Below are 25,565 nucleotides of genomic sequence, written 5' to 3'. Positions count from 1 at the left end.
GTTTTGGATACATTGCCAGAAAAGTGCCAGATCCAAATGGTCAATCTCAAGATAAAATTAGAATGGCTTTCAAAATGATGCATTGAAAAGCTAGCAAAGCATTTCTGGGGTTTATATTGGAGAAATTATTCTGGAACTTATTCAGACCTCTTCTCGTTGATTTATGTTTCCTGCTGAGTGATGTCTCTTAATGGACTTTATTAAAAGCAAGAATGTGTTGAGAGCTCTGGCTGTTATTTCATATGTGAATACACCTCGTTATCTCTACAGCTGCCTTCGTACTCCATTTAGCAGCTTCATGAAGAAACATAAATGCACGATGGAAACAGATTCCCTCACTTTCCTTTTTAGTTCTGGTTGGCAATGCAATATTTGTCAGAGATGACCGAAGAGCAAACATTGGTGATGTACAGTGGACATCCTCTGGGGCTCTTTCCCAGCCATCGCTATGCTCCGCGATTGGTCATTACTAATGGCATGGTAGGTGTTAGCATCTTGTTTTCTTTTGCTTTTTTTCCTCCTCTTCTATTTAGTTTTCATCTGTCTACTGAATTAAAATGTAATAGATACTACCTGAACTAATGATAGCTCACAGAAGAATCCCAGGTCTAAATTCTGCAGCATTTATTCCTATACAGTCTCTGTCACCTCAGGTGAGCTGATCTGCAGTGAGAGAGGGAAGATCCTCTCTTGTCAGAGCACTTAGTTCTGAATGAGCCTGAGCTGTACATGTTCTTGATCAAAACAGTTCAGCTATAGAGTTTAGACAGTGAAAAAGATTTTCTTATATCTCTAATTTACTTATTTGAGTTTTCTTTTTATTCTTTTCTTAGGTTATTCCCAACTATTCTAGTAGAGATGAATATGAGAAGCTCTTTGCTTTGGGAGTAACAATGTAAGAAGACACCTTGCTATTAAAATTTATCAAATATTTATCTAAAATTTAATTCAAATATCAAGCAGCTGCTGTTTAAAATATCTAATGCAGATGGATTTCAACTGTGTTGCTTAAAGTCCTGATGCTGCAACACATTAATGCACACTTAAGTGCAATTACTTAGGAGCTTGAGTTACATTTAGCCACACATAGAAGGATGTAATTGAGGTCTGCTAGGAATTAGAATTAGGTTTATTTATAAGACTTGGCTGAATTACAGCCTGAAGCCACAATCATAACCTACACACAGCACTGGCTGGTTACATTTTGCAGTGGTTGTTTTGCAGTCTGCAAAAGCCATGAGTTATGAAGTCTTTGTTTCTCTTTACATCAAGAGAAAGCTTTGAAGTAGAATGCTGTAGGGTTTTCTTATTTTTTTTTTTAATGATTTTTTTGCCTGCTTTTTTGCTGTTCATCTATCTGATGAGCACAGGATGGTTATTTGCTGTTTGCCATGAAGAGAGTCAATTAAAACTATGGGAGAGCTGAATGTGTACGGATTGGTAAGAAATGAAAGCACTCAAAGTGTCTCTTACCATGTATCTGGGATTTCATAGGAATTAATTGAGGCCACATTTGGGGTTATGACTTCCAAAATGACTATGTGCTTTAGAAACAGGATTGGTGCTGAAAACCAAATGGTACAAAGGTGAAGGTGAAAAGGAATTTGTGTTTTAGTCCCTGTGCTAAATGCCAAACCAAAATTTATGGTGTTTCTTTTTTTTTTTTTCTTTTCAGTCTATAAATTTTTAAACTCAGTAGTTTAAAGAGCTAAATAGCTAAACGATCCTCTGAAAGCATGTTGAAAGTCCTGTTAATGAAGGTCTATTAAGTTGGGAATGTGGTAATATAAAATAACAACTAGAAGATAACAACAGGAGATTGGTTTTTGTGCGTCTGTTAGGTTGAGGAGTCTTTCTTTTTTTGTTATACTAGAAATATATGTTGATGCATACATCCTTCATTCTGCCTGAGTCACATATGGCGTCATCATGTTCTTTGATCTTGCTAGGTATGGTCAGATGACTGCAGGGAGCTACTGCTACATTGGGCCCCAGGGAATTGTCCATGGAACTGTGGTAAGAAACTGGGGAAAGCTTGATTAGTTGATAACTGTAGGATATCTGTGGCTGGGGTGAAATGAACCACTGTGGAAGGATGTTATGTGCAGGTATCTAGCAGGCTTGTTTTCCTTAGCAGCCATTTGAGTAAGTCTTTGTATTGTGAACCACTCATTATTCTATTTGGCAGTGGCAGAAACAGGTATCAGTACAGATAGTTGAAACCAACACCTTTGTAACATGGTTCCTTTTTAAAAGATTAACACCATTTCATAGTCCCAGTGACCTCTGAAGCCAATTCCACAGTTTCAAACTGTCTTTGCAAAAGGAACACATCATTTGGATATAGAAAACCAGTGCCTGTGAGTACCTTTAATGGTCCTGCTTGCAAACAGCCACTTGTTCCAGGTATCTACAGAAGTTAATTGGGAAAATGCAGCGTGTTTTTTTTGTTTGTTTTTGTTGTTGTTGTTAGATTTCAGGACTCTGGGTGAAATAACTCCTGGTAACTGCTATATTATGTTGTGTGCAGCTCACAGTGCTGAATGCAGGCCGTCGCTATTTGAAGGCAGAAGACCTGTCTGGAAAGGTGTTTGTTACTTCTGGGCTTGGAGGGATGAGTGGGGCTCAAGCAAAGGCTGCAGTCATTGCTGGGTGTGTGGGAATTATTGCAGAGGTAAGAGCAGTGCTCTTTTTTTTTTCTGTCTTTTCTTCACGGGCTAAATTAGAGCTCTTTCTCCTGATCAGATAGACCATTTTTAGTAATACTACCAGGCCAAACTCAAAAGATACGGTCTACCAAGATGTGCATATCTTTTCATTGCTGAGATTTCCAACTGCTATTCCACCCTCTATAACCCAATGAACAAGCAAATACTGTAAAGATATAAATGATTAGTACTTAGGGTTGCTTCACTGATAATGCAGAATGATTCTGTTCAATGAGCCATGCTCAGTGTTTGAGCTCAAGGAAGAAAGATTTGGAGAACCAAACTCCAGTTAGGGCAAACTGGAGTGGGAGTGCAACCTTCTCAGCCAAATGACTTTATAAAGAGAATTAGCTGGCTGGTCTCTGCTGCAGGCATGTCATTTGCTGCAATCAGAAGGGTAAGAATATTGCAATCTGACCTGTAATAATGATAATTAAAATTCAAAACATAATGGGCTGGACTGCACACGTGGCACGCAGTAGGTCTGTCCTGCTCTGGCTAGCTGAAGCCTTACTCATGAAATGGTAGGATTTCAGCTGTTCTGCAGTGATGATGCAAAAGTATGAGTTCTTTGTTCTTTTTTTTATTAGCAAAACATGAGTTTTGCATGTATTTGAGACCTCATCAAGTGCTCCCTGAAGATGAAATAAATTTATTTATCGTTGAAAACATTCTTACTGAATAAATTCTTATTCAGACTTCTACTGTGTCATCGTGATCTTTCAAATGCTAGAATACAAAAGGAGAGATTCTAGTGAATGCTATTCACAGCAGCCTTTTGTCCTTTTCATCTCCATGGCTGCAGATGATTTTGTTCAGGAGACTGAATATCGCCTGGTTTTTATCTTCTGTGAGATGATCCTTGTCGGAAATGAGTCTCAGGAGCACATGTGGATAGCTATATATATGTACATATTATTTATTTAAGGAACTATTTATGCAAATAGCACTGATGAATTGTGCAAGAGATGTCATTTTGTCAGCCAGGGCTTCCGAAGTTCAGACAGAAGGGATTAATGGTGCAAGTCTTTTACCTCTTCTGTTTGACATGAAGCAGATTGTAACTTTATGAAATAACAGTGTGGAGGGCCAGATGATGTCCTCTGAGCTGCACTGAGCTCTCCAGGTTACACTGGAGGTGATATTGGCTCATCATGGTTGTGCAAATTTTAAAACTGAAGTTGTTTTTTTTTTTTTTTTGTATATTTGAAAACAGTTTGAAGGAAGCTGGCTGTCTTGTGTGCTAGCAAGTCTGTGAAAAGCTTTCCAAGACTGTCAGGGAGATCTGAGATAAAATATGTAATGAATTTAAATAGATTTTCTGTGTTATGCAGAGCTTTAAATGAACCCAATTCTTGTAATTCATGTGAAGCATTTAATCTCTTTTCCCTTGCTGATTTAAATAACTCCCAAAGTAGCTGTCTCTCATGGCACCTGACTTCTTATTGAATAATTCTATTGGTAGTGACACTGCTATTACCATAATCTGGGGTTTTGGAAGGATAGTCTTTATTACTGATGTGGGAAATGATGGAAGGTTTCTCATGCTAGGAATAATTGGGGAAGAAAAGGTTTCCTGGTGTTCAAGCAACTCCTGAATACAGAACTTATTTAATTTACATATAAATACTTTGTTAATGAGAAATAATGGAATGGAAGTGATGGGGTGGATTACAGAGAAGTAAAAATGCTTTAATGAAATATTGTAGGATACTCAGGTTATGCATTCTTGGGCACACACCACTCAGTGTCTAAATCACTTGCTACCACAGAAAAATGGCTTGAATTAATTTTGTCATTTGCTTTATGCCACTGATAGCTCATTATAAAAGTCTTAATGATGTGTGAGTTTGGACACTGAATCATTAATATGGAATCTGTGCCAAAGCTTTCACAATTTGTGTATTCATTTATATTTTTATCCAGCTTGTCTCTGATGCATACACACAGAAAGTGAGTCCAGAAGAGCACCGATTTGGGATTGAGCTTGTTTGGAGATTCGAAGTTCAAAGCAAGAAGGGATTGAAGATGTAGTTTTGTTTTGATCCACTCCATTTTTCACAGAGGCATCAGCCAGCAGGGACAAAGAAAAGCTTTTCTCTTTTCCATATTTGGTTGAGAACTTCAACCAGTTCAAAGAGCAAAAGTGAGGGTGAATTTCAGCACACCATTGCTTCGTCCTGGGCAGTCCAGCAGAAATGTCTGAGTTCATTTAAAATAATAATAATATATATTTAAATCTTGCTTTTCATTTTTCAGTATAACCATGAAAAGTAACGATACAAATAATTTTAAATTTGTAAGTATGTTAACTCTTGTTTTTGTAAGAATTTCTTGTTTGTAGTAAATGTTTGGGAAGTGATGAATCAAAAAGGTGGGTTTTTTTTTGTTTCTAGCTTGAAGTAATAGAGAACAGGGTTAATAAAAATCAGGTAGGAGGAAAATAAGAAATTGAACAATTACTCTGTGTTTAGATCAATGTAGGACTGATTTACTAATTTGCAATTTTTTCCAGGCCAATTAAAAAATAGGTAATAAAAGGTAAAAGTGACTCAATGGGAAAAATGAGAGTTTTAAGGTCTCTGCTGTGTGTCTTAGGTTGATGAAGCAGCGCTTATGAAACGTTACAAACAAGGATGGCTCATGGAAATTTCTAATGACTTGGACCACTGCATTGCTCGCCTTAGGTATGGCTTGTAACGTTACTCAGCTACTTTATCTCTACACTCTATTCCTCACTTTACATCTCTCTGCTCTGTGCCATTTTAGTATGCACAGAACAGGGGCTCTTATCCCAGCCCTGATTTTGAATGTGAATCCATCCATACTAGTGACATCCAATGCTTAATACTTGCTGTTACTAACGCTTCATATAATTTATATTGCGTGTTAAATGTTTCTTCACAGCGCCGTGAATATGCATATAACAGTTACATCTAGTGTTACACTAAAAGAATTGATCAGTCTTTCTGGAATCACTGATGAACAACTGCATAAAAGACAAAAGTTCTGTTGCCCAGCTGGGTGTTGGGAACTGCATGCAGACTGCTAGTTCTATTTGCAATGTGTATATTGCAACAAGCGCGTGGTGGGGTTTTTTTTGTTTGTTTGTTTTTCAACCAGTCTTTTAAAATCTGTTCTAGAGATGCAAGGAAGAATAAAATTGCCCTCAGTTTGGGTTACCATGGGAATGTGGTAGACCTGTGGTAAGTAGTACATGTGGGTGATGGGTACATATATATGTGTGTGTGTGTGTATGTATATATATGTATATAGCTTTGGAACTTGCTTCCAGACTTGGAAGGGAAGGGGCATTGAGCATAGGGCTGAGTTCATGACTCTGGATATTCATGAAAAACTTCATTGGCAGAAGAGGTATCTTCACCTTCATGTCGGAGTTCCCAGTTGCTTCTCACGCATTATCTTTCCTTATGGAACAGTGAATTTCTTAGGGAAAGAAATCACTGAGATTTGTCTTCAAATGAAGACCCTCTAACCCTCTTTCTCCTAACCTTTCACTTACTGGTTAGCAAGAAAGCATCTCTGACTTCAGTGAAGAGTAGAAGTATTGAGACATTGATAGAATAAAACCATCAGATGATGGGTATGAATTCTAGCACTCTGAAGGTTTTATCCAGTGCTAAATCTTGCTTTTACCAATACAACTGTTATTTGACTCATCTACTGATATTCCTGTACTGGAAAATGTGAACTAGAATTGTTGCACACAGATCTTCACCATGATTTCCCATCTCCTGACTGCTAAAACAAGACAGCTTGCCAAGGGTATACATTTATAAACAGCTGTTTGTGATGGAAGAATCTCACCTGAAAGAGGAGCTTGAATGTGAGATAACAGCTTCTGTTCAAACATTCTGTTAATTATCTTCCCTTCCCCCCAGGGAGAGGCTTGCATATGAGCTGGACACAACAGGGGAGCTGCTAGCTGATCTGGGGTCTGATCAAACTTCATGTCACAACCCATTCAGTGGGGGATACTATCCAGTCCAGCTTGGCTTTGAGGAAGCAAAGCAGCTCCTGTCCACCAATCCAGGGAAGTTCCAAACTCTGGTACAAGAAAGGTAAAATGTCTTAGTGATGCATGTTTTTAACCTTTAAGTTTAGTTGCTCTGCAAGTGATTGCATCTTTGGTCTTTCTCACAAGACATTTCTCTGACCTGTATTATGTACTGCTCTTCAGTAGAAGAAGGAGCTCCTTTGACCAAAGGAGAAGCCAGAACAGTGATATGTGGCCATTTTCAATTTTTCTGACTTTGCATGCTTTATCTCTGAACTCCTTAATATGTTTTTTGCAGTTTTCTGTAGGCTGCCATTATTTCCTTCCTCAGAGCTGGCTGCACTTTTCTAACAGAGAGAGGTTGTATCTTTCAGTAGATAAGCAATATCACAGCAATGGCTGTGGCTCAGTTCAAGATTTGGGGATAACAGGTACTGCAGAGTTTGAAAGTATCTTAAGTCTTTTGTGGGTTTGTCTGAATTTTATTTTATTTTATTTTATACATTTCACCTGTTTCCCTCCATTCCCTTGCTTTTAGTGAGCTCATGATAATATTCTCCTCGATATTTAATCGATCTCAAGAATAACTGCTTCCTTCTTCATTTCAGTCTGAGGAGACATGTGGCTGCTATTAACAGACTAACTGATAAGGGCATGTTTTTTTGGGATTATGGCAATGCTTTTCTCTTGGAGGCTCAAAGAGCTGGTGAGTAGATCCTGGAAAAGTGGTAATGGGGACAATCTGGAATACATCTTCCTATCCCTGTTCTTTAATAGGATAGAGTTGGCCACAGTGTTGTACAAACTCTCTAGTCCTTCCCATTCTCTCACCTTCTGCCTCTCAACTCCTTTTATAGGTGCTGATGTTGAGAAAAAAGGAGCCAATAAAACAGAATTCAGATATCCTTCCTATGTTCAGCACATCATGGGGTATGTTGGACTGATCCTGCAGTGAAGCACTCAAGTGCTTTATGACTATTGGTATCTAGAGGTATTGTACTAAGGAGGTGCCATTTGGTGCAAACCTTGCAATGCACTGTACAAGATGAAAAGGTGGTAACTGTAACAGCAGTAAACTTATTCTCACAGGAGGTATGTCACAGTTACTCCTTTTTTTCCTCTATTTTGGAGTAGTGCCCAGTGAGTCTTAGGAAGATGTCCCATAGGCTAGAAAGCATCATCCTTGTCTTTTCTATTGGTTTCAGTAGAGATACTCCTCACCTTTTTCCTTTGAGCAGGGGAAAAAGAAGAACCAGACGTAGGGGGACATGTTATGTGTGGTTACAATGAAGCTCTAGTAGCAGAGGTGTTCTGCTAACGTTCTGTAGTGAAAGACATGACATGACGAATCTTGATAATTTGGTGTAAAGCTTTATCCTTTTTAGGATTAAAAAGTCATACAAAAACAGACGCCAGATGTCTGAACAATAAGCTAAAACATTGCCAAATCAAAACTCTTCCTTACATTTCCTTCCAGCAAATGTCTGGACTTGGGTTCTTGTTCAGAACTAGAATTGTCTGATAGTGTAGATGTACTCAGGGCTTGGATGTACGCATGGCTTAAGGAGAAAAAGACCAGGCAGCAGTAAAAGTACACTTTATGAAACCAAAGAAAAATTGCAATTCATCTGATGATGCACTTGTTTGATTGAACTGTCCAAATGGTGGTCTGACTGTATTTTTATACTCCAGTCAATGACTATATGAAACATCGCTGTTTAATTAGTTAATGGCTCTTGATGTTTCTGTTTAGATTAGTTCATTGAAAATGTTTGAAATTCTTCTGTCTCTAGCTAATGAAAGAAAAGCACTGCTAGCAGCCAGGATAAATAAAGAAAGAATTTCAACCATCTCTTAATGAAGAATGTTCTCTTCTCAGGGACATTTTTTCCCTGGGATTTGGGCCATTCCGCTGGGTTTGTACCTCAGGTGACCCACAGGACCTTGCTACCACTGACTCAATTGCCATGTCTGTGCTGGAGGACTCAATTCGTCGGGGAGGTAAGGCAACACCACATGCCTTTGTCACTGGGAGTGGTTTTGGAAAGAAAACTGATCAGAATTTTGCAGCATGATGCCTTTTGGCTGAAACCATAATGAGCAGTCTCTTGCCTGTTCCATGTGGGCAGGAGATGTCACTGTTCCCAAAATTCCTGTAAGAATTATGACCAGTAGGTAAGATGGAGAAACACCATCTGGGGAGGTTATTGATCCTGAACTATCATTGTGATTTTGGCTGAGAGCATTTCTATTCTTTTGTTATTATCCTGTACTTTGTCACCTTGTAACTTTAAGGCAAACAGTATCTTTCATCAGGTCTCCATGTGTTTTATAAAGGAGTCAAATTGCTTTGCCGCTGTCTCTCAGAGGAATGAGGGATATGAATCTAGAGATTTGTGAGAGGTTAGAAAGCAAATCAGTTGCAGGAAACCCAGGTTTCATTGGGTCTGGTGCTCCATCCAGTGTCATTTATTTGTGATTACGATTTTGAGGTCCAAAGCTTTTTTATTTTTTAATAAAATGACAGCTGATTGGTTTCATCAGTGAGTAGAATCTAGAGTACATGTTGTGTTTACTGCTCTGTTATCTAGGAATTGCACTGTTCTGTATCACTGAAAGTGAGCTGTTATCCCCAGTTTGCAAATAGGAACAGAGACAAGGCTGTTAGCAAGCTGAATCCCAGGCTCCAAGATTACAGCCTGAAGTTCTACTGCTTTTCCTTTCTTTGTCTGCTTTCACAGTAGCTGGGCATCAGACTCAAACTTTTAAGTGTCATTGTCCTGCAGCACTGAAGTCCTCTGCTCTTCTGTTTCCACACAGGGGAGGTTTGTACTCCTTGGAATCAGAAAGAAATGGTTTGCAAATCCAAATTATTATGGGGATGAGAGCATATTTCTATTTGATTAATTTATTTCTTCCTGTTTTTTACGTTAAAATATTTTCTGCTTCTTTCACAAAAGAAATCACCAGAGTATAAATAAAAGACTTTAAGTGTTTTTCTATTTGTTCTGGAATGGTTAGTCTTGTAAGGATGTACCACATCTGGATACATTTCTCATGTGAACTAATGCTGCTATTGTCTTCCTATAACGAGGATGGATATTAGCCTTAACACTTCTTTGCAGGAGTGAATTATTGATGGAGGGGGTCTGACTACAAGGTTGTCAGCTCCATCTGCTTTCTTAAACTTTCTTTAATTATTATCTTGAAGAAATAGCACTGGACTATGAGGTGTTTCTAATGCTCTGACGCTAATGTGTCTCCTCTGTTTTGTGGATGTTTTCATGTTTTTAAACCTGATCTCTTGGGTTAGTTGAAGGAAAAGAGAAATCCAGTAATGCAGTGTTTTCAGAAATCTGTAGCAGTTTGTCTTGTATTAAAATTGCCAGTCATCTGTTCTCAAGACTGAATAGATACATCACATTTGGATGGTTTGCACTGCAAGACCAGGAAATGTATCAGTTACTACGTGTTCAATGGTACTTGGATGTTTATGTAGATGTTAATGTAGAGCTGAGGAGAGAATTTTCATTAAAAAATAATAAATTGTACTTTGGCACATATACTCTTTAAGAATGTAAAAAATGAAAAAAAAAAATGGCACTTCAAAAATCCCAACAGGTGAAAACAGGCTTAAGGGCAATGCTATCATTGGATTTTCTGCTGCATTTGGCAGGATAGTGGGAAGGAGAAAACGGAATCTGGCCAGAAAGTAAGCAGGCATTCATGGATTTGTGTTCATAACTGTTGTGCTTGCTGTCTTGCTCCCTGAGGGATCTGGGTTTGGACCAAATTCTAGGGTCTGGATATTCTCACATACATATGCATCTAAAATCTGAACCTGCCTTTGAATTTTGTAAAAGGATCTGTTATGATGGTTGAAAGAAAACTCCAAAGAGCTGGCGTCTATTGCATTCCAAATCTAAACTTATGACCTGGCCTCAAATCTGATGTTAACTATTCTTCTTTTGGGGAGATGAATCGTTATGCTTCATCCTCACAGACTGAAAAAAAAATCCTGCATGGTTTTATCTGCTTCCACTTCTGAGCTACCTGAGCTCTTAAGTTGGCCTTTTGAGCAAGAGACGCAGCCTAATTCATATTTTCTACCCCTGTGGTAGTTTGAAGGCTGAGCTGTTAACTATACAAATCTCCTAAGATCAAAAGGGAGATGTTGAGTGCTATTCCTCTGAGTGCAATATCTTTTACTATCTTGTGGAGCCTAAATAAGTAGAGAAATGCCTGTGAAATACCAGCACTGACACAGTAGCCTGCCTGGATTAGAAAGAGATTGCTTTTGGGGTGTGGGATGGGGGATCTGACAGCAGTTTAACAAATGGGACACATGGAGCTAAAGTTAAGTTCTTTCTAGAATAAGCTTTAAGATTCTCAGCTGCAGGAAGGAAGACCAAATAAAAGGGAGAATTCTTCCCTTCCCCAGGGATAACAGATGATATCCAAGTTGGACAACACCACAGTTTAGGACAGAGAATATAGCTGTTTATTGGAGCAAGCTGTGGGAGACAGACGTGTTATGTTGGTATGTCCCTGCAGCTGGTTTGCTCCTCTGCCTTCCCTTCTAGGGACATCCTATAGGATTAGCAGACAGATCTCTTCCATAAGTCAGTGCACTGTGAGGTATAAAAGGCAGCAAGTATTCTCTGAGAGAGCTTATAAAAGTGGCAGAAAGGAACTCTATTCACTTTTCTGTTTTCTAAGCAAGCAGATGTTTCATCTTTCACTCCCTGTGAATCTAAGAGCTGGCATGTTAATCCTCATTGCTGTGTTTGGAAACTCTCATTTGGAACCAACCCATGAGCACTGACAGGTCCTTTTAGGACTGTTAAAACTTTGTGTGCCTCTGCAAGAATGACTGTATTTTGTATTTCCCTCTAATGGTGTATTTAGCCCAGAATAGTTCTAGTTTTGCTATAGGCATTTGCTGTCATATTGTGTAATAGAAGCACTTTTCAATTACCTGGGACAATTTCAAATTAGCAGTGCTCAGTTACTCCAGTTTGACTTTCACAGGTAAGTCATTTGTACATTGTAATTTGACTTGAAAACTGGTGAGAGATGGGAAGTGGTAGGGAATACGTTAGCTTGGCACAGGAGGAAGCTGGAAGGTGGTTAAGCTGTTGTATGTAGTTCTCTCAGACAATATGCATGCCTAAACAAGGTATAGGGTGGGTTTATACGCAGAGTTGCTAATCCATCACATGTTTTTTTCTGTGCAGTTAGTGCTCCATAGTAATATGAGGCAACATAATTGTAGGATAAGTAACCTCATCTTGGGGTAAGAACATTCACATAGGCAATTCAGTATAGAGCAATTGCAGGGCTATAAATCCACATCCCAGCATTAGTGTAACTCATCCTCAGTATATATTACCAGCTGCTTCTGAGAACTTCTGATAGATGGTCAAATTAATTATTTACTACCTGATAAAACATTGAACTGTGGTACCCGATATCACAGAGTTCGTTAAAGTTTCTAACTTAACAAAGGCTCAGAAAGGGCTTGGGCATTTAGTAGGCAGCAGGCCAGGTCACCAACAAAGAAAAATATGTGTAACCCATATTTCAAAGTTTAATTTAGTTTGCTAAAGATCTGAATGAGAGCTATTATTCCAGCTGCCTCCTGCGCAACATCTCATATCTTCCTCTCAAGTATATTTTATGAATTACAGCGTTGGCTGCAAAGAAGACTCAATGCAGCACATCCTCTATGTAGAAGAGAGCAGGAATATAATTTGCTAGTGCTGTCAGATGAATTTAATTTAATTTAGAGCATATTGCATTCATTTTCAAAACCTATTTCTTTCTTGCTTTCCCTTGCAAGTGAGCACATCTGTGAAGCAGCAGTACCATGACAACATCCGTTGGATTCGGGAAGCTGGGAGGCACAGCTTGGTAAGTGCACAGCCTCCCTCAGGACAAGTGACTGCTCCTTGTCCAGACAGTTCACAGTGTTGGGATGAAAAGTAGGTATGGGTAGGAATGAAAACATGAGTAAATACAGCTGATAACTCAAGCATCTCTCCTCAGCAGGGCTTTTAGGGTGAGCTGAAGCGGTTCTTTCCCTTCACTCCCCCCCATTCTGGAAATGTTCAAGTAATACACAAGATCTAGCCTTATATCTAGAGTGAAATAGGACAGTGTTCATCCTCTACCTCATCTGTAACTGCCTTTCAGCACCATTCAGATTATCTTTTTTGGCATTCACTTGCCCTGACCTCATTGGACCTGGAGCTCCCACCACCCTTTCCAAAACTGGTATACTGTGTTGTGTTATATTGAAACAGGATGGTGATGAAGCATCCTTTGTATTTCTTTAAGGCCGAGCTCTCACTGCAAAGCTAACTGGTAATGCTGAAGGGCTTACATGTGCTCTCCTCATCTGGAAGCCAGACTGGTCTGTGGAGTAAAGGCTGAAGAGGAGCATAGCTGTGCAGGACAGATGTTCTTTGCCATTCTTTGCCTTTGCATTTCTCTTTCTTTCCAGCCCATCACCAGTTCCAAACATCTGCTTCTCAGCTGTTGATAAGGCATTTGTTGATAGTCTAGCAATGGGGTTGATTTAAAAAGTGGGATTATTGGACAGTAGCAGCTGATTACAGGAATACATCCTGCAGATTGTGTGAGCAGAGATAAAACTCTGTTCAAAGAGGCCTTAATTTCTATTTTCTGGAAGCTGGAAGTTGATGAACAAATAATCTGTATTTTCTCCTACAGAAGGGGACTTCATTTATCTGGGGCCTGAAGATAAGCTGGTTGCAAAGAAAACCTTATCACTGTGGCTTTTCTTATTTTATAGGTTGTTGGATCTCAAGCTAGAATCTTATATTCCGATCAGAGGGGTCGTGTGTCTATAGCCACAGCTATTAATCGAGCGATTGCTGAAGGAAGGATTAAGGTTTGCCTTTTTCCTCTTGATATGGTCTGGTAATTGTGTTTTATATCTGATAGCAGGGTGGCAGGTGGGAAAGGAGAGAGCTTCTACCAATAGGAGCAGCGATGCCTGCCATTTACATGGATGCAGTATTCTGCTAGTGTGCTCTGTTCTCCTCTCAGTCAGTGATCAGTATTGTGTAACAAACAGACAAGTCTAGAAACAGAAATATGTTACCTTTTATTTCATGCTGGGAATCTGCCTTATTTGGTATTTGACCATCTACAGGTACAACATAAGCTGTGGTTTTGTAGCATGAAGGGGGAAAAAATGAATTGGGACAAACATTCAATGATTTAAAAAAAAAAAAAGGGAATTTTTGCAACAGCTGAATTGCTGCGTTGAGTTTGAAACATTCAAATTAGTAACCTCACATCCGTTGATTTGATTCAAATTCCTGCTTCTTTCCTTTTCTGGATGGTAAAACTTTTATGAAAGATTGTGATCTCTGCTCATAAATAGCCCTCATCAGTGCCCTGCTGTTTCCTGATTGTGTGTATACAGCAGCATCAGATCCAGGCATTCACGTTCCCTGTCCACTCTTTCATTTTCATCTCTTTTACAGCCAAACTACAATAAGTACCCTTTTAAAAGAGGCAAATTCAAGTCAGATTTAGAATGGATTCCATCAAGGGAAGGTCTGTATTTTTGTTACTCAGATAATGTTTGTTAAAATATTTCAAATGTTGAGCTGTTGACCTTCTCAGGATTCAAAATGAACGTCACTGCAAGCTAATCTTAAAAAGTAAACCTGACCAGACAGAGAACTCCCTTGGAGCTACAACTGACAAGGTCAAAATCCCAGGCCCTTCAGATTTTGTCCTTTTTTGTGTTTCTTCAAATCTCCACTCACCCTCTTGGAAGCTGGGTGTTCATATCTAGTTTCAGTTATTTTCTAATCCATGCCAGCATAAAACAGAGCCAACTAATTCCAGACCACACCATGCCAAGAAAGTGAATGACTCTTACAGAAACGTGTGCATGGCGAAGGGTAACGAAACCCTACAAACTGATGTAGATTATGCTGTCAGTTAAATTCCAGATCAAGAATGGGTTTGTTTAATCTGTGTGAGAACACTAATTCTTGTTGCTGCCTTATTTCTAGTCTTGAAGTCTTCCACAAGAATGGGAAAAAAAAAAAAAACCCAAACTATTTCTTTATGGTTGCTTGAAAAAAGAACTATTTTTTGAATGAGTTCTTCTACACTGAAATGTGTTTGCAATTTCAGCAGAGAAAGGTTTTGAGTATTGAAATAGCCACGCTGCTTCTCTTCTCCTTGTCCCTTTTAAGGATGTAATTTATATAAAAACTAACTCATGTTCTCATTTGTGAAATGATGGTGAGTGTCATGAATAGTGACAGCATTCCTTTTGTAATAAATGGATAGGAGGGAGACGGAGGTTCAGGGGATTCAGGAGGTGAAACAAAGCCGTGATTTTTTTACTGACTTAAGTAGAAGCAAATTCAGCAAAAGATGACCCATGGTAACACTGACAGCCCACGCAAGACTCCATTTGCCATCTTTTTTGCTTTTGCAGGCTCCAGTAGTCCTCAGCCGAGATCACCACGATGTGAGTGGGACTGACAGTCCTTACAGAGAAACATCAAACATTTATGATGGATCAGCCTTCTGTGCAGGTCAGCAGAGCATCTGAGACTTGTCTGTACAGGCTCAAAAAAGGAAATTGCCTTGAGTGATACGCGTATATATTTTTGATGTTCTAAAATGTTTTTATTCAACCCTTTAATCTCAGTTAATCAGACTTTGTGAACTTGGCATAGTAGCTGTCAAGTAATACAGACGTGAATGTGGAGCTACTTAAATAGGAGGGGCTCAGAAGAGTGCTGAAAATTCAGTGAAGTTGTACCAGATTTACCTGAATGCAGATGGAGAGCAGTTGGTCTTAGAGAACTGCACCTTGTGTTTGATTTTAGTTTTGCACTTCTGTCTTTCCAGCAAGTGATGTGAGCAGAGTTATGGCAGGGCTTCCTTGGGATACACAAAATGAAAATCAGATCTCAAATAGCATTTTTCTTAAAGCATAAAGACTCACAGTTCTGTTCGTTCATTGCTTGGGGGTTCAAGAGAAGCCTGGAGTTTCTGAAAGGAACTTTTCTGGTCATAGAGGAATGTACTTTGATAGTAAAAGCACAAGAATGAAGTCAGGAGTTCTGGATTAGATCTCGTTCTCTGTTTCTCACTCACAGTGTGACTGTGGGCAAATTATGTGTGTTTGCTATTCACTATGAGCCTTTAATTCTGCATACCTGACCTGAACCAACCAGAATCTGCTTTTATGAAATGAAGAAATGGTGCTTTAGATAAAATAAACTCAACGGATACCAGATTATGGATGTGAAACATGAGTGAAGCACTAAACATTTCTTTACCTAAGTCTCAATTTTCCATAATTATGGTGGTAATTTTAGCTCAGTAGTGTCTTCACGTACCGTGAACTGACAATATTCAGTGACCCAAGGCAGGAGGATGCAAGTTGCTGTAGAAGGATGCTTTATGATTGAGGTAGCTGGGAACAACTGCCATTAGGACTGGAAATTCATAATAGAAACAAATTATGGGTCAATGTTCAGGAGAAAAGTTCCCTGCTATCTTAAATGGACTGCCTGATGAAATGAGGCTTTTAGCAGTGCCTATCAGCCTCACTTCAACATTTTTCTTCGAATGTTGGCTGATTGCAATGTGCCAGATGGACAGAGGCCTGAAATAATGTTTGTTCCTGCCAAGCTGCACAGAGAACAGCAATCCAAACGGATGCCTCCACCAAAGGGCTTAGCCATATAATGAACACCAGGCACTGCGCTCAACAAGGCCTGCTAAACCCAATTGCTTACTATGCTATCTGTTTTTCTTTGAGTTTTCTGAATTACATGAACTATCTGCCTTCTGCAAGGGCTTTTCCAAATCCTATTGGCCACTGATTCTGCTGGTCTTTGAAACCAAGTGAGTCTCCGGAGGTAATTAAAGAACACCTGACATCTCAGGTCTTCCTCTCTCTTCTCTCCTTCCCTTCCTGCTGTTTTAACACCACATTTGAGTCGTTTCCGTTGAAATGGCTCTTCTCTGGCACGGAATTTTTGAGTCTCTGCCTGTGTAATTTTGCTCTGCAGTAAGTACCTCTGTCTGATCCTTGTCAAACGTGGGCCACTGCTGCTCTGCAAAGTGTATTTCAGCACAGACATTTGCACAGTTAGTGACCTTTATCAAAGCCAAGGAGCACGACGTTATTACATCGTTATCCCACTTGCCATGCTCCTTTTCCAACCTCCATTCTTATCATCTGCTGGCTGAGGAAGAAAATCGTATGTGCTAAGAATAAAGGGAATTGAATATCTCCCATTCCCTCCTGACAGCACTGTAATTATGATAATTGGGTTATTAAAGTGACATAATGCCTGAGAGAAGATGCCATAATGGGGCTTTTGACAGGGTTTAACATAGATTAGTGCTCAAGTAAACTCATTTTTCCATCAAATATATACTAACTGTGGGTTTGCAAGTGTGACCAGTTTGAATATTGTGCTAGCATATTTTTGCTATTAAAAGCAACTGCTTCTGAATTAAACCTAGATAAATGTCTTCAGTAAATTTTACATTGTTGTTCTCCGTATGTACCTCTTTTGGGGTATGTCCTTTAGTACAAATTGTAGTGAATGTATGAAACTCTAGTGAATGTACCAGCAGAAATAATGCATTTGACTTCATTTTTGAAACAAAATCCCCTGTGATTTCAGCAGTTCAGGGCAAAATTCTCTGTGGCCAGAGAATGTTGCCATCACATTGCCACAGCGGAGATGGCAGTGGAAGGAAGTGAGCAGCCAACAAAAAACACCATGGCTCAGACATGCTGCATTTAACACCTCTCCTCTCTTCCTAGACATGGCGGTACAAAATTTTGTAGGAGATGCGTTCAGAGGAGCAACCTGGGTTGCCTTGCACAACGGCGGTGGAGTTGGCTGGTGAGAACTTTGTTGGTGTTTCTAAAGCTGAATTGTGAAACCAGTTATCGCTGCTGGGGGAGGAGCAAGAGACAGGAGGGGAGCTGTGTATTGTACCACTGGTGTAGTATGGTGCTATGATCATGGGAAGGGTGGGTTTGGAGGCAAGGGCTGAAAGGATGCGTTATAAGGTGAAGTGTAGTTCTGTCTGAGGCTCTCTTAATTCGTTTCCATATGTCAAGAAAAAGTGTTTTGGACATTGGCCACAGCACAGTTTGGATAACTTAATTTGCCAAACAAGGACAGTCTGCCATGGTTTTCTTGAACAGATCCCACTTCCAAAGTTGTCTTCGCATATGCACAGTCAGAGTGTTACTGGATGGATTATGTTTAGGTTTCCCCTTAAGCTATATTTAAATCTGTGACCTTAGGACCCCAATATAAATGCCCATGTGCTAAAGTGCAGTGAGGGGTTATTGATGCAAAGCAGCTCAGGTGCCAGCAAACCCTCAGTCATCTTTCTCCCTTTGCGTGTGCTTGGCAGCACGAAAGACCACAGCCACGTCTTCATTTTTTGATGTAGCCAGAGAGAGACAACCCTCTATAAAATGCTCTAGTGATCCCTCTCACTTCACTGTTTCATCCAGTTCTGGAACGTGCCAACAGCAGCAAACTAAAAAACTTGTTGCAGATGTTATCCTCAGAGACATTTGATGATAATTATTCCTTGTCCAGATGAGCTGGAGCTAAAAAAAAAAAAATAATAATAATAACCCTTCAGCTCAGATGCATTCCCTTCCCTGTACTCCTTTTGATTTTTTTCAGTGGAGTAACTACTGAATGGAAGGTATGCAAGAGAAAAACTGAGCAATGGGATAAGAAAACTTTGAGGGCTTATACACATGCAGTGAAAAATGTGACTTTACTGATGTCAGTAATAACAACCACAATAATCAGGACTTCATTCACAACTTCTGAATGGAAACTACGTTCTGTAATATCTGTTTACTGCGATCACCTCAGTCACAGACTTGAGATAGCAGCGAATTACATCTTTCTGAATGGCTTTAGCTGAATTTAACCTTTTAAAACATCTGCTTCTGGTATACAAGTGAAGAAAAGCACTTTTCAGTGACTGCTGTGCAAAATATTTTGAGTATTTTCATGATAGCTATTACAATTACTGGAACTCCAGAAGTAATTGCTTATGCCACAAATGTTCTTCTGTGCGCTGATGATGCTCTGTCAGAATCCAAAGGATACAAATGATCTTGCTCCCTATCTCTGGCCTCTGCAAAGCCAATCCTTCCTGCACATTTCTAGCCCTCTGAGCAACTCAGACTGGCTGAATGGTGAGACTGCCCTGGCTCCTCGCTCCTTATACTACGTCATTGGAAAGAAGCGATCCCTGAAGGCAGAGCAGAGGTGCTGTCATCTGTGTACTGAATTGGGAAGTTAGCAAGTGGCTATTCCCTGAAATCAAAATATCCACAGAAAAGCAGGGCTTGATTATCATCTTAACCAGATCCTGTGGCTGCTTAGGGTTCTCACTGTGGAACAGTATCTGTTCACCTTGCTCTCTGGAGTGGTCATAGCCTGTGTGATTAAATTACTGTGCTTCAGTGAAGAATGTGGAGCCTGAAAACTAGGCTTGTCTTTGCACAAGCTTTAGTAAACCACCATGCTGAGGCTCAGATGTGCTAACAATGCTGTGTCATTACATGCCGTGGTCTGTGGAGCCCCAAAAGCTGTGCAGGACAGGTGGTTCTGTTTGGGTTACCTAATCCCAGTGCCACCCCGGCCAGTTAAACCTACACCCCTCTGCCTTCTAAGGAGAGAAAGAGGAACAATTTGAAGGTGGGAAAAGAAGCAAAACCAAAACCATCCCCCAGCCATTACAAATGACTTTCCAAAAGCAAAAATGGATGCTTTTAGGTTTTAGGATGGATTTGCTTCCTCTAGGGAGGTAAAGACACGGCTGACTTTGCCATGAAGAAATTTCCATGTGCCTGGTAAAAATCTCTTTGTCAGCTGATGTGGAGGTGTGAAAGTGCACGTGGAAGCTTATACCTGTGTGTGGATATATACACATTCAAACGTGTGTAATTAGGTGGAAATCAAGTTGTCACTGAACTACTTCTTTTTCGGGAGATCTGAAACAGCAATTGCTCTGTGTCCAGCTCCCAGTCCTCCCTGCAGAAGCTGGGCTGCTGGAGCTGCTGACAGATCTGCTATCTCTTCTGTATGAGACCAGAAATTCTGTGCTGTAGCCTTGTGGGACAAAGAAGGGGGGAAAAAAAAAGGCAGGATTAATATTCATTTAGCTGGAATCTGCATCATGTGCTGTTTGAGAGACTTAAGATTAGCATAGTCTTGACTATGATTATTACAAGTGAGTGTTATTCATTTCTTGCTGCCTGTTTTTTTTTTTTTTTTTTTTTCAGAATGAATAGGGCAGGGTCTGAGTAACCTGTAGTACAAGAAGGCAGAAGTAATTTAAGAATTGAATTGTGCTGTTGACAGTGTGACATCTTGTTTGTGAGGGAGGCCTTGTTTTCTTTGATCACCTTGGAAGGAGACATCTGGAAATTATAGGAGGCAGCTTAGGTCAAAATGCCACATGTTTCTCTAATTACCTGAAAATATGACCCAATGCTAATGAAGGCAGAGAACTCCCCTTTAAAAGTGAGAGGTTTTGCTAGAAAATCCATTCTAACGAACGGTGGCATTCAATTTGAGTGACTTTTAGACAGTAGGACAGACTCTGATGAGTGATTCTGATTTACATTGGAGTAACTCCATGGAAATTGATGGAGAGACTCTAAATTTATGGAGTGCAACTGAGATCAGACACTCGCTGTTCATGTCTGAGCTTCAAAGGATGCTCTTTGGGATGCTGTGAGCAGAAGGGATCTCTGCCACTGAAAGAACATCAGCTGCCAATGTGGCAAATCTTTATAAAGCATCACTCTGGAGGCCTCTTGCTGTCTGATACTGTCAGTGGGCTGCCCTGAGGTGTGATCGTACTGTGATCCCGATTGCACTGTGATGCCATACTGATTCTAAAAGCAGAAATGGCAGGAAGTGCAAACCTTTGGATGCTTGTTTTCATACCCAAAAGAGACGAAGAGCAGATTTAAAGATTTCTCACAATAAGAGCTGTTTGTATTACTGTTGAGTGTTGATCAAAAAGAATCATTTTGTGTCAGAGTTAACAGTATTCAAACATTTCAGCTGAAAACATGACTGAAATTTTCCTGCTGAAGAAGAAAACATTCATCTGCTGGCGTTCTGCTATGAGCACTGTCAGTTACAAGGAAACTTGTAACTTGTGCTTTTCAACAGAAAATGTTTGTAATAGTAGTATATCTAATAAAGTGGAAGGAATTGCAGTAAAGTACAGTGACTGTGAGAGCTGGAGCTGAGAGTTCTTTGCTCAGCTATGTGCTAAGGTCCTACTTATCACACAGGTAGTGCATATAATGAGTGAAAGGGAATTAGCATCACGTAAGTACATTGCATTACAGTGACAAGGGGAAAACATGAGTACTGGGTTCAGGAAGCAGATCTCAAGTCTGTGAGGCTCCAGTGCAGCATCGTTTTCCCATTTCCTAAGAAGTTCAAGTTAGTGCTGGAAGACAGACAGTAAGAAATGATTCTTGTCTGGATTGGAGGACACCTAAGTCTGTCTGACTCATAGGTATGTCTGATGTTACTTGAAGTAAATTTTGTGGATGTATTCATTATATTAACTACAAAATGCAGATGGTGAGACCATGCCTCCAGAACCTCTTTTAGTCTCTCCTGCCATGTGTTGCTGTAGGTAAGATATGCCCCATCTCTTACATTGCTGATGCTGAGTTATAATGCGAGAAGTCTCTTACAGATTTACAGCAACCAATAATTTCCCAACTGAATTTACCATATGCAACCAAACAGGAACTTGAGCAGACCAGATTTTGAAGTGAGACAAGATCTATTTCCCCTGTCCTTATGAAACCAGACTGGTATTTGTCCCATGTATAGGCTGTTAGTTTGTATTCTATTTCTTCTACCAATAAGTCTGCTTCCTGAAATGTTGGCGCTGCAGTTTCTATGCATCTATGTGTCTCATACAGAAATAAATGCTTTTGAAATGATCAAGGCAGATGTGCATGAAGTGGTGCTTAACACTTTTTTAATGAAACACGCTCATGTTTGTCCCAAGAGAATATAAACAGATCCATCTGTCTGCTTCAGTAAGCACAAAGTCCTGACAATCCTATGGATATGGCAGGCTCTAGCACAGCAAACACAAATTGCTTAACCTTCAAACTACTGAGATGAGTAACTCTTTAGTCACCAGGAGTATTTTTTGTATGAAAGGTCACTGTCAGTGCCTTATTCAGCACCATTTCTACAATGTTCTCATCCTTCTTCCTCCAGTGCAGCTGATCAAATCCCCACAGTGTTTTGTGGGATTGATTTGCATTCTTTTGATTTGAATTCTTACATTTCTATTTCTTTAGGGGTGAAGTGATCAATGGGGGATTTGGCCTGGTTTTGGATGGGTCCACGGAGGCTGAAGAACGAGCTAAGATGATGCTCAGCTGGGATGTTTCCAATGGGGTAACCAAAACTCATTATGCATCTTCACTTCTCTATCTTCCTATCTTCTAGATCTAAGTGTCTTTAAAGGAGGAGGAATAATTTGAACATATACCCTGTCTCAGTTCTGAAATATCTTTACTAAACTATTGAAGGAGAACAATGATATTAATTTGTAGATTAATGAAGACAAACCCTTACTTAGCAAGCACTGTGTATCACAGATAGCCTTTTAAAAACCCAATAAATCTCTTGCTGCCCTGATTTATTGCAAGCAAAAGCCTTGCTCCTTCAGATCCATGTTTAAAAAGGACAGTCTGGGAACATTGCCCACATTATATACAAGACTGAAAATAAACCGTAGTGCACCATTGAAATATACTGCCAGGAATAATCACAGGTGAATGGCAGGGAAATTGACTTGTTGACTTGAAAGGACATTTCTAGTTATCGCTATGATCCTGAGAACTTCTTATAAGCCTTATGTTAATCAAAAGCTTAAATATTTTGATAAGTTGGAACCGAGGGATTTTCTTTGCTCAAACACTTCTGTGTCTGAATCTTTCAGACACTGATACACGATTCATAAAGCAGAGAATTGTAAGGCACTGAACGCAAGGAAGCACTTGCTTCCTTGTAAGCACTCCTTCCTCGTGTTACTGGTGTTTTTCTTCATCTGGCAAACTTTTCTTGCACACAGGTCAAAATGCAGAAGGACTTATAGTTCCCTGTCTGTGGAGCTTCACTTGTATGCTGGCAGAGAATTTGGCTTCTTGATTTCGTAATTTGAAAATGCACTGAGTGAAATTGCCCTTTTAAATATTTATCCAACTAAAAAAGCATTAGTTGTTAAAATCATACTGTTATCTAAAGCAACTGCTGGTTGTACAGAACTGGGATGGAGTATGGAGTGTTTTGTAGAGGGAATTCTGTGAAGTTTATAAACCTGGCTCTACCAATGTAATCAGTCCAGCAATGCAATTCTGCATGAAAATGCACCAAGTCCATCCAAACACTACTCGTATCAGTGAAGTAGCCTTTAAAAAAGGCTATCAATCGGGGAAACTAGAAACTGGCAGAGAGTTGAAAGATTTATTGTGATGAAATTGTGTGCCAGTGTTTGCACAAATATCAGGCAAAATGGGATGTGGTTTGAAAAATGGGCAATTTTTACACATTAATTTTTCTGGTCTGACAGGTTGCGAGGCGCTGCTGGTCGGGTAATGGCTATGCATATGAAACGATCTGCCAAGCAATGAAAGACAATGCTGCACTGAAGGTGACTCTTCCTCAAAAAGTGGTGGATGAGAACATTTTAGAACAAGCCCTCAAATGTTAGTGGTATTCCAACTGCAATGTTATCCTGGCAGCAACGTATGATAAAATGTGCAAATGATAAAAGCCTTGCAATTGTCTCTGCCACATGAGTTTTTTTCCTTTTAACCCATTAATAGGGCATGTTTGGGGGAGTACTTGTAATAAGAAATTTCTCCTTGTAAGGAAAGGAACTGAAATTTTGTCCCTTGAAATAAAACTAAAAAATGATAACCTAGCTGTCTAGATGCAACTGAGAGAAATGTCTTATTTTGCACTTCAACTTCCCATTATATGTGTGTTAACAGTAACTCAGTGATGCATTCTGCGACAGGCAGGGAGCTTACTCACAGAGACCTGCTCTGCCTGCTGCAGGTAAGGAGTGAGGAGCTGCAGTCTTTGAACTGTGGGGTCTCAAGAAACCCAATAACTTTAAGACCCTGTGGTGTTTTGGTACTTAACAAGTGTGTACTTGCTGCACCACACACTGCTTCTGGTGCCAGAACAGTAAACCTGGTGTGCTGTGTGTTTTTGCCTTGTTGTTTTTGTTTTTTTTTTTTAACTTATTTTCAGAAGTCAGTTCTTTACTCTGTTCACATAAAGTGTACACCTCCAGATGAACAGTGAGAGGCTGGCATCTGCTTGCAACCAAACCTTCTGTGAAGTGCATTTTGCAATTCACCAGAATTGCTTTACGCTGTGGAAAAAAGCACACGCTGACAAGTTATACCACTGAGACTTGAGTAGTTGCCAGCCACATTTGACAGCCTTTCTTTAACATATGTTAGGCATAACCCATTAATAATCACACTGGGTTGGTATCTTGGTAGTTCTATCTCATACAACCACTCTAGTTGTTGTAGCCCAAAAGAACTGGGGCACCATTTGTCATAGGAACATCCAGAAAATATAATGTCTTTCTGTACTCTGGAAGTACAGGAAAGTACTGTGGAGCTGCTCCATAGTCATCTTAATTCTGAGTTGAAAAATCTACCACAAAAAATGTTGAAGAAATATTATTATGGATTCTTCACCTCTGTGTAATTTAGCACTGTGATAACAGTAACCTGTCACCCCCTGCTGGGATGAAGCAGCTTGTGATTTTCAGCACGCAGGAGCCATAGGCCTGGCCAGGGCAAAAACTCCTTGAGCTCTGCTGAGCGTCCTTGTTTTTCTGCTGTTTGCAGAGAAACTGGGTCTATGAATGGACAATTGTTCTGCCTCACTCTGTGGGGACGCTGATGTCATTTCTAGGCAGATGACCTCAGTGCTGGAAAAACTCAATACAGGCAGAGCAGTCTCCTTCAAAACACACATCTGCAGCCACTGTATCAGATCAGACAGTAGGTAACAGAGGAGATTAATTTCTGTAGTGAGGTTTGAAGCTTGCCACAGGTTGATCTGATATCCTCCCATCAGAGATGCACCTCTGGGTTGAGACTAAAGGCCTAGGCAGGCCTTTCTTTTCATAGATTCATTAAGGTTAGCAAGACAGTCATGATTCCCAAGTTCAACCCCAACCCACCCCTGCTATGCCCATAACCATGCCCCTCAGTGCCACATCTCCACAGCTCGTGAACATCTCCAGGGACGGTGACCCCCCACTCTCTGTGCAGCCTGTGCCAGAGTCTCACCACTCATTCTGAGAAAGTTTCCCTAACATCCAACCTGGGCCTCCCCTGACACAACTTAAGGCCATTTTCCTCCTAGGAAAAGGGAGGAAGTGAAGGAAGAGTGCACTGTACACCTCTGCAGCGAGATCAGGAGGGCCAGCGGCAGCCACAAGTAGGGCTGACCCAGGCCCTGTGACAGCTTAGGGGGATTTCACGGGAGGCTGAGCTCCTAGGCTGAAGCTGCACGGACAGCTCTGCAGCTGCAGGGAGGAGCTCTGTGTGCACACAGCTGTACTGCAGGAAGCACCAGCACCCCGCAGCCACCTGCGGCTGGACAGCAGCTCGCCCTGCTTGCTGTCAGAGATTTGACGCAGAATAGTTCCCCTGGCATTTGCCCTCTGGAAGGATCACAGCA

At 40.2% G+C, this 25,565-nt stretch overlaps 1 protein-coding gene across 2 annotated transcripts in view; it reads left to right on the top strand.

Annotated features, from left to right (window-relative positions):
• Window positions 1–23,773, top strand: part of UROC1 (urocanate hydratase 1) — a 34,337-nt gene extending 10,564 nt beyond the window's left edge. For both annotated transcript variants that reach the window (XM_090148238.1, XM_031607406.2), the window contains exons 6-21: window positions 352–480; window positions 834–895; window positions 1,950–2,016; window positions 2,531–2,674; window positions 5,307–5,395; window positions 5,852–5,914; window positions 6,611–6,790; window positions 7,335–7,432; window positions 7,584–7,656; window positions 8,606–8,727; window positions 12,569–12,639; window positions 13,544–13,642; window positions 15,218–15,317; window positions 17,576–17,657; window positions 22,145–22,244; window positions 23,422–23,773. In XM_090148238.1, the coding sequence (XP_090004364.1) occupies window positions 352–480; window positions 834–895; window positions 1,950–2,016; window positions 2,531–2,674; window positions 5,307–5,395; window positions 5,852–5,914; window positions 6,611–6,790; window positions 7,335–7,432; window positions 7,584–7,656; window positions 8,606–8,727; window positions 12,569–12,639; window positions 13,544–13,642; window positions 15,218–15,317; window positions 17,576–17,657; window positions 22,145–22,244; window positions 23,422–23,562 (1,620 nt within the window). In that variant the 3' untranslated portion in view covers window positions 23,563–23,773. The remainder of the gene's footprint in view (window positions 1–351; window positions 481–833; window positions 896–1,949; window positions 2,017–2,530; window positions 2,675–5,306; window positions 5,396–5,851; window positions 5,915–6,610; window positions 6,791–7,334; window positions 7,433–7,583; window positions 7,657–8,605; window positions 8,728–12,568; window positions 12,640–13,543; window positions 13,643–15,217; window positions 15,318–17,575; window positions 17,658–22,144; window positions 22,245–23,421) is intronic.
• The last annotated feature ends 1,792 nt before the right edge of the window (window positions 23,774–25,565 follow it).

This window comes from Phasianus colchicus, chromosome 11 (assembly GCF_987193195.1).
Source record: "Phasianus colchicus chromosome 11, bPhaCol1.hap1.1, whole genome shotgun sequence".
Taxonomy (NCBI): Eukaryota; Metazoa; Chordata; class Aves; order Galliformes; family Phasianidae; genus Phasianus; species Phasianus colchicus.
The sequence above is the reverse complement of the archived record's forward strand: the minus strand, read 5'-3'. Positions and strand labels throughout refer to the sequence as shown.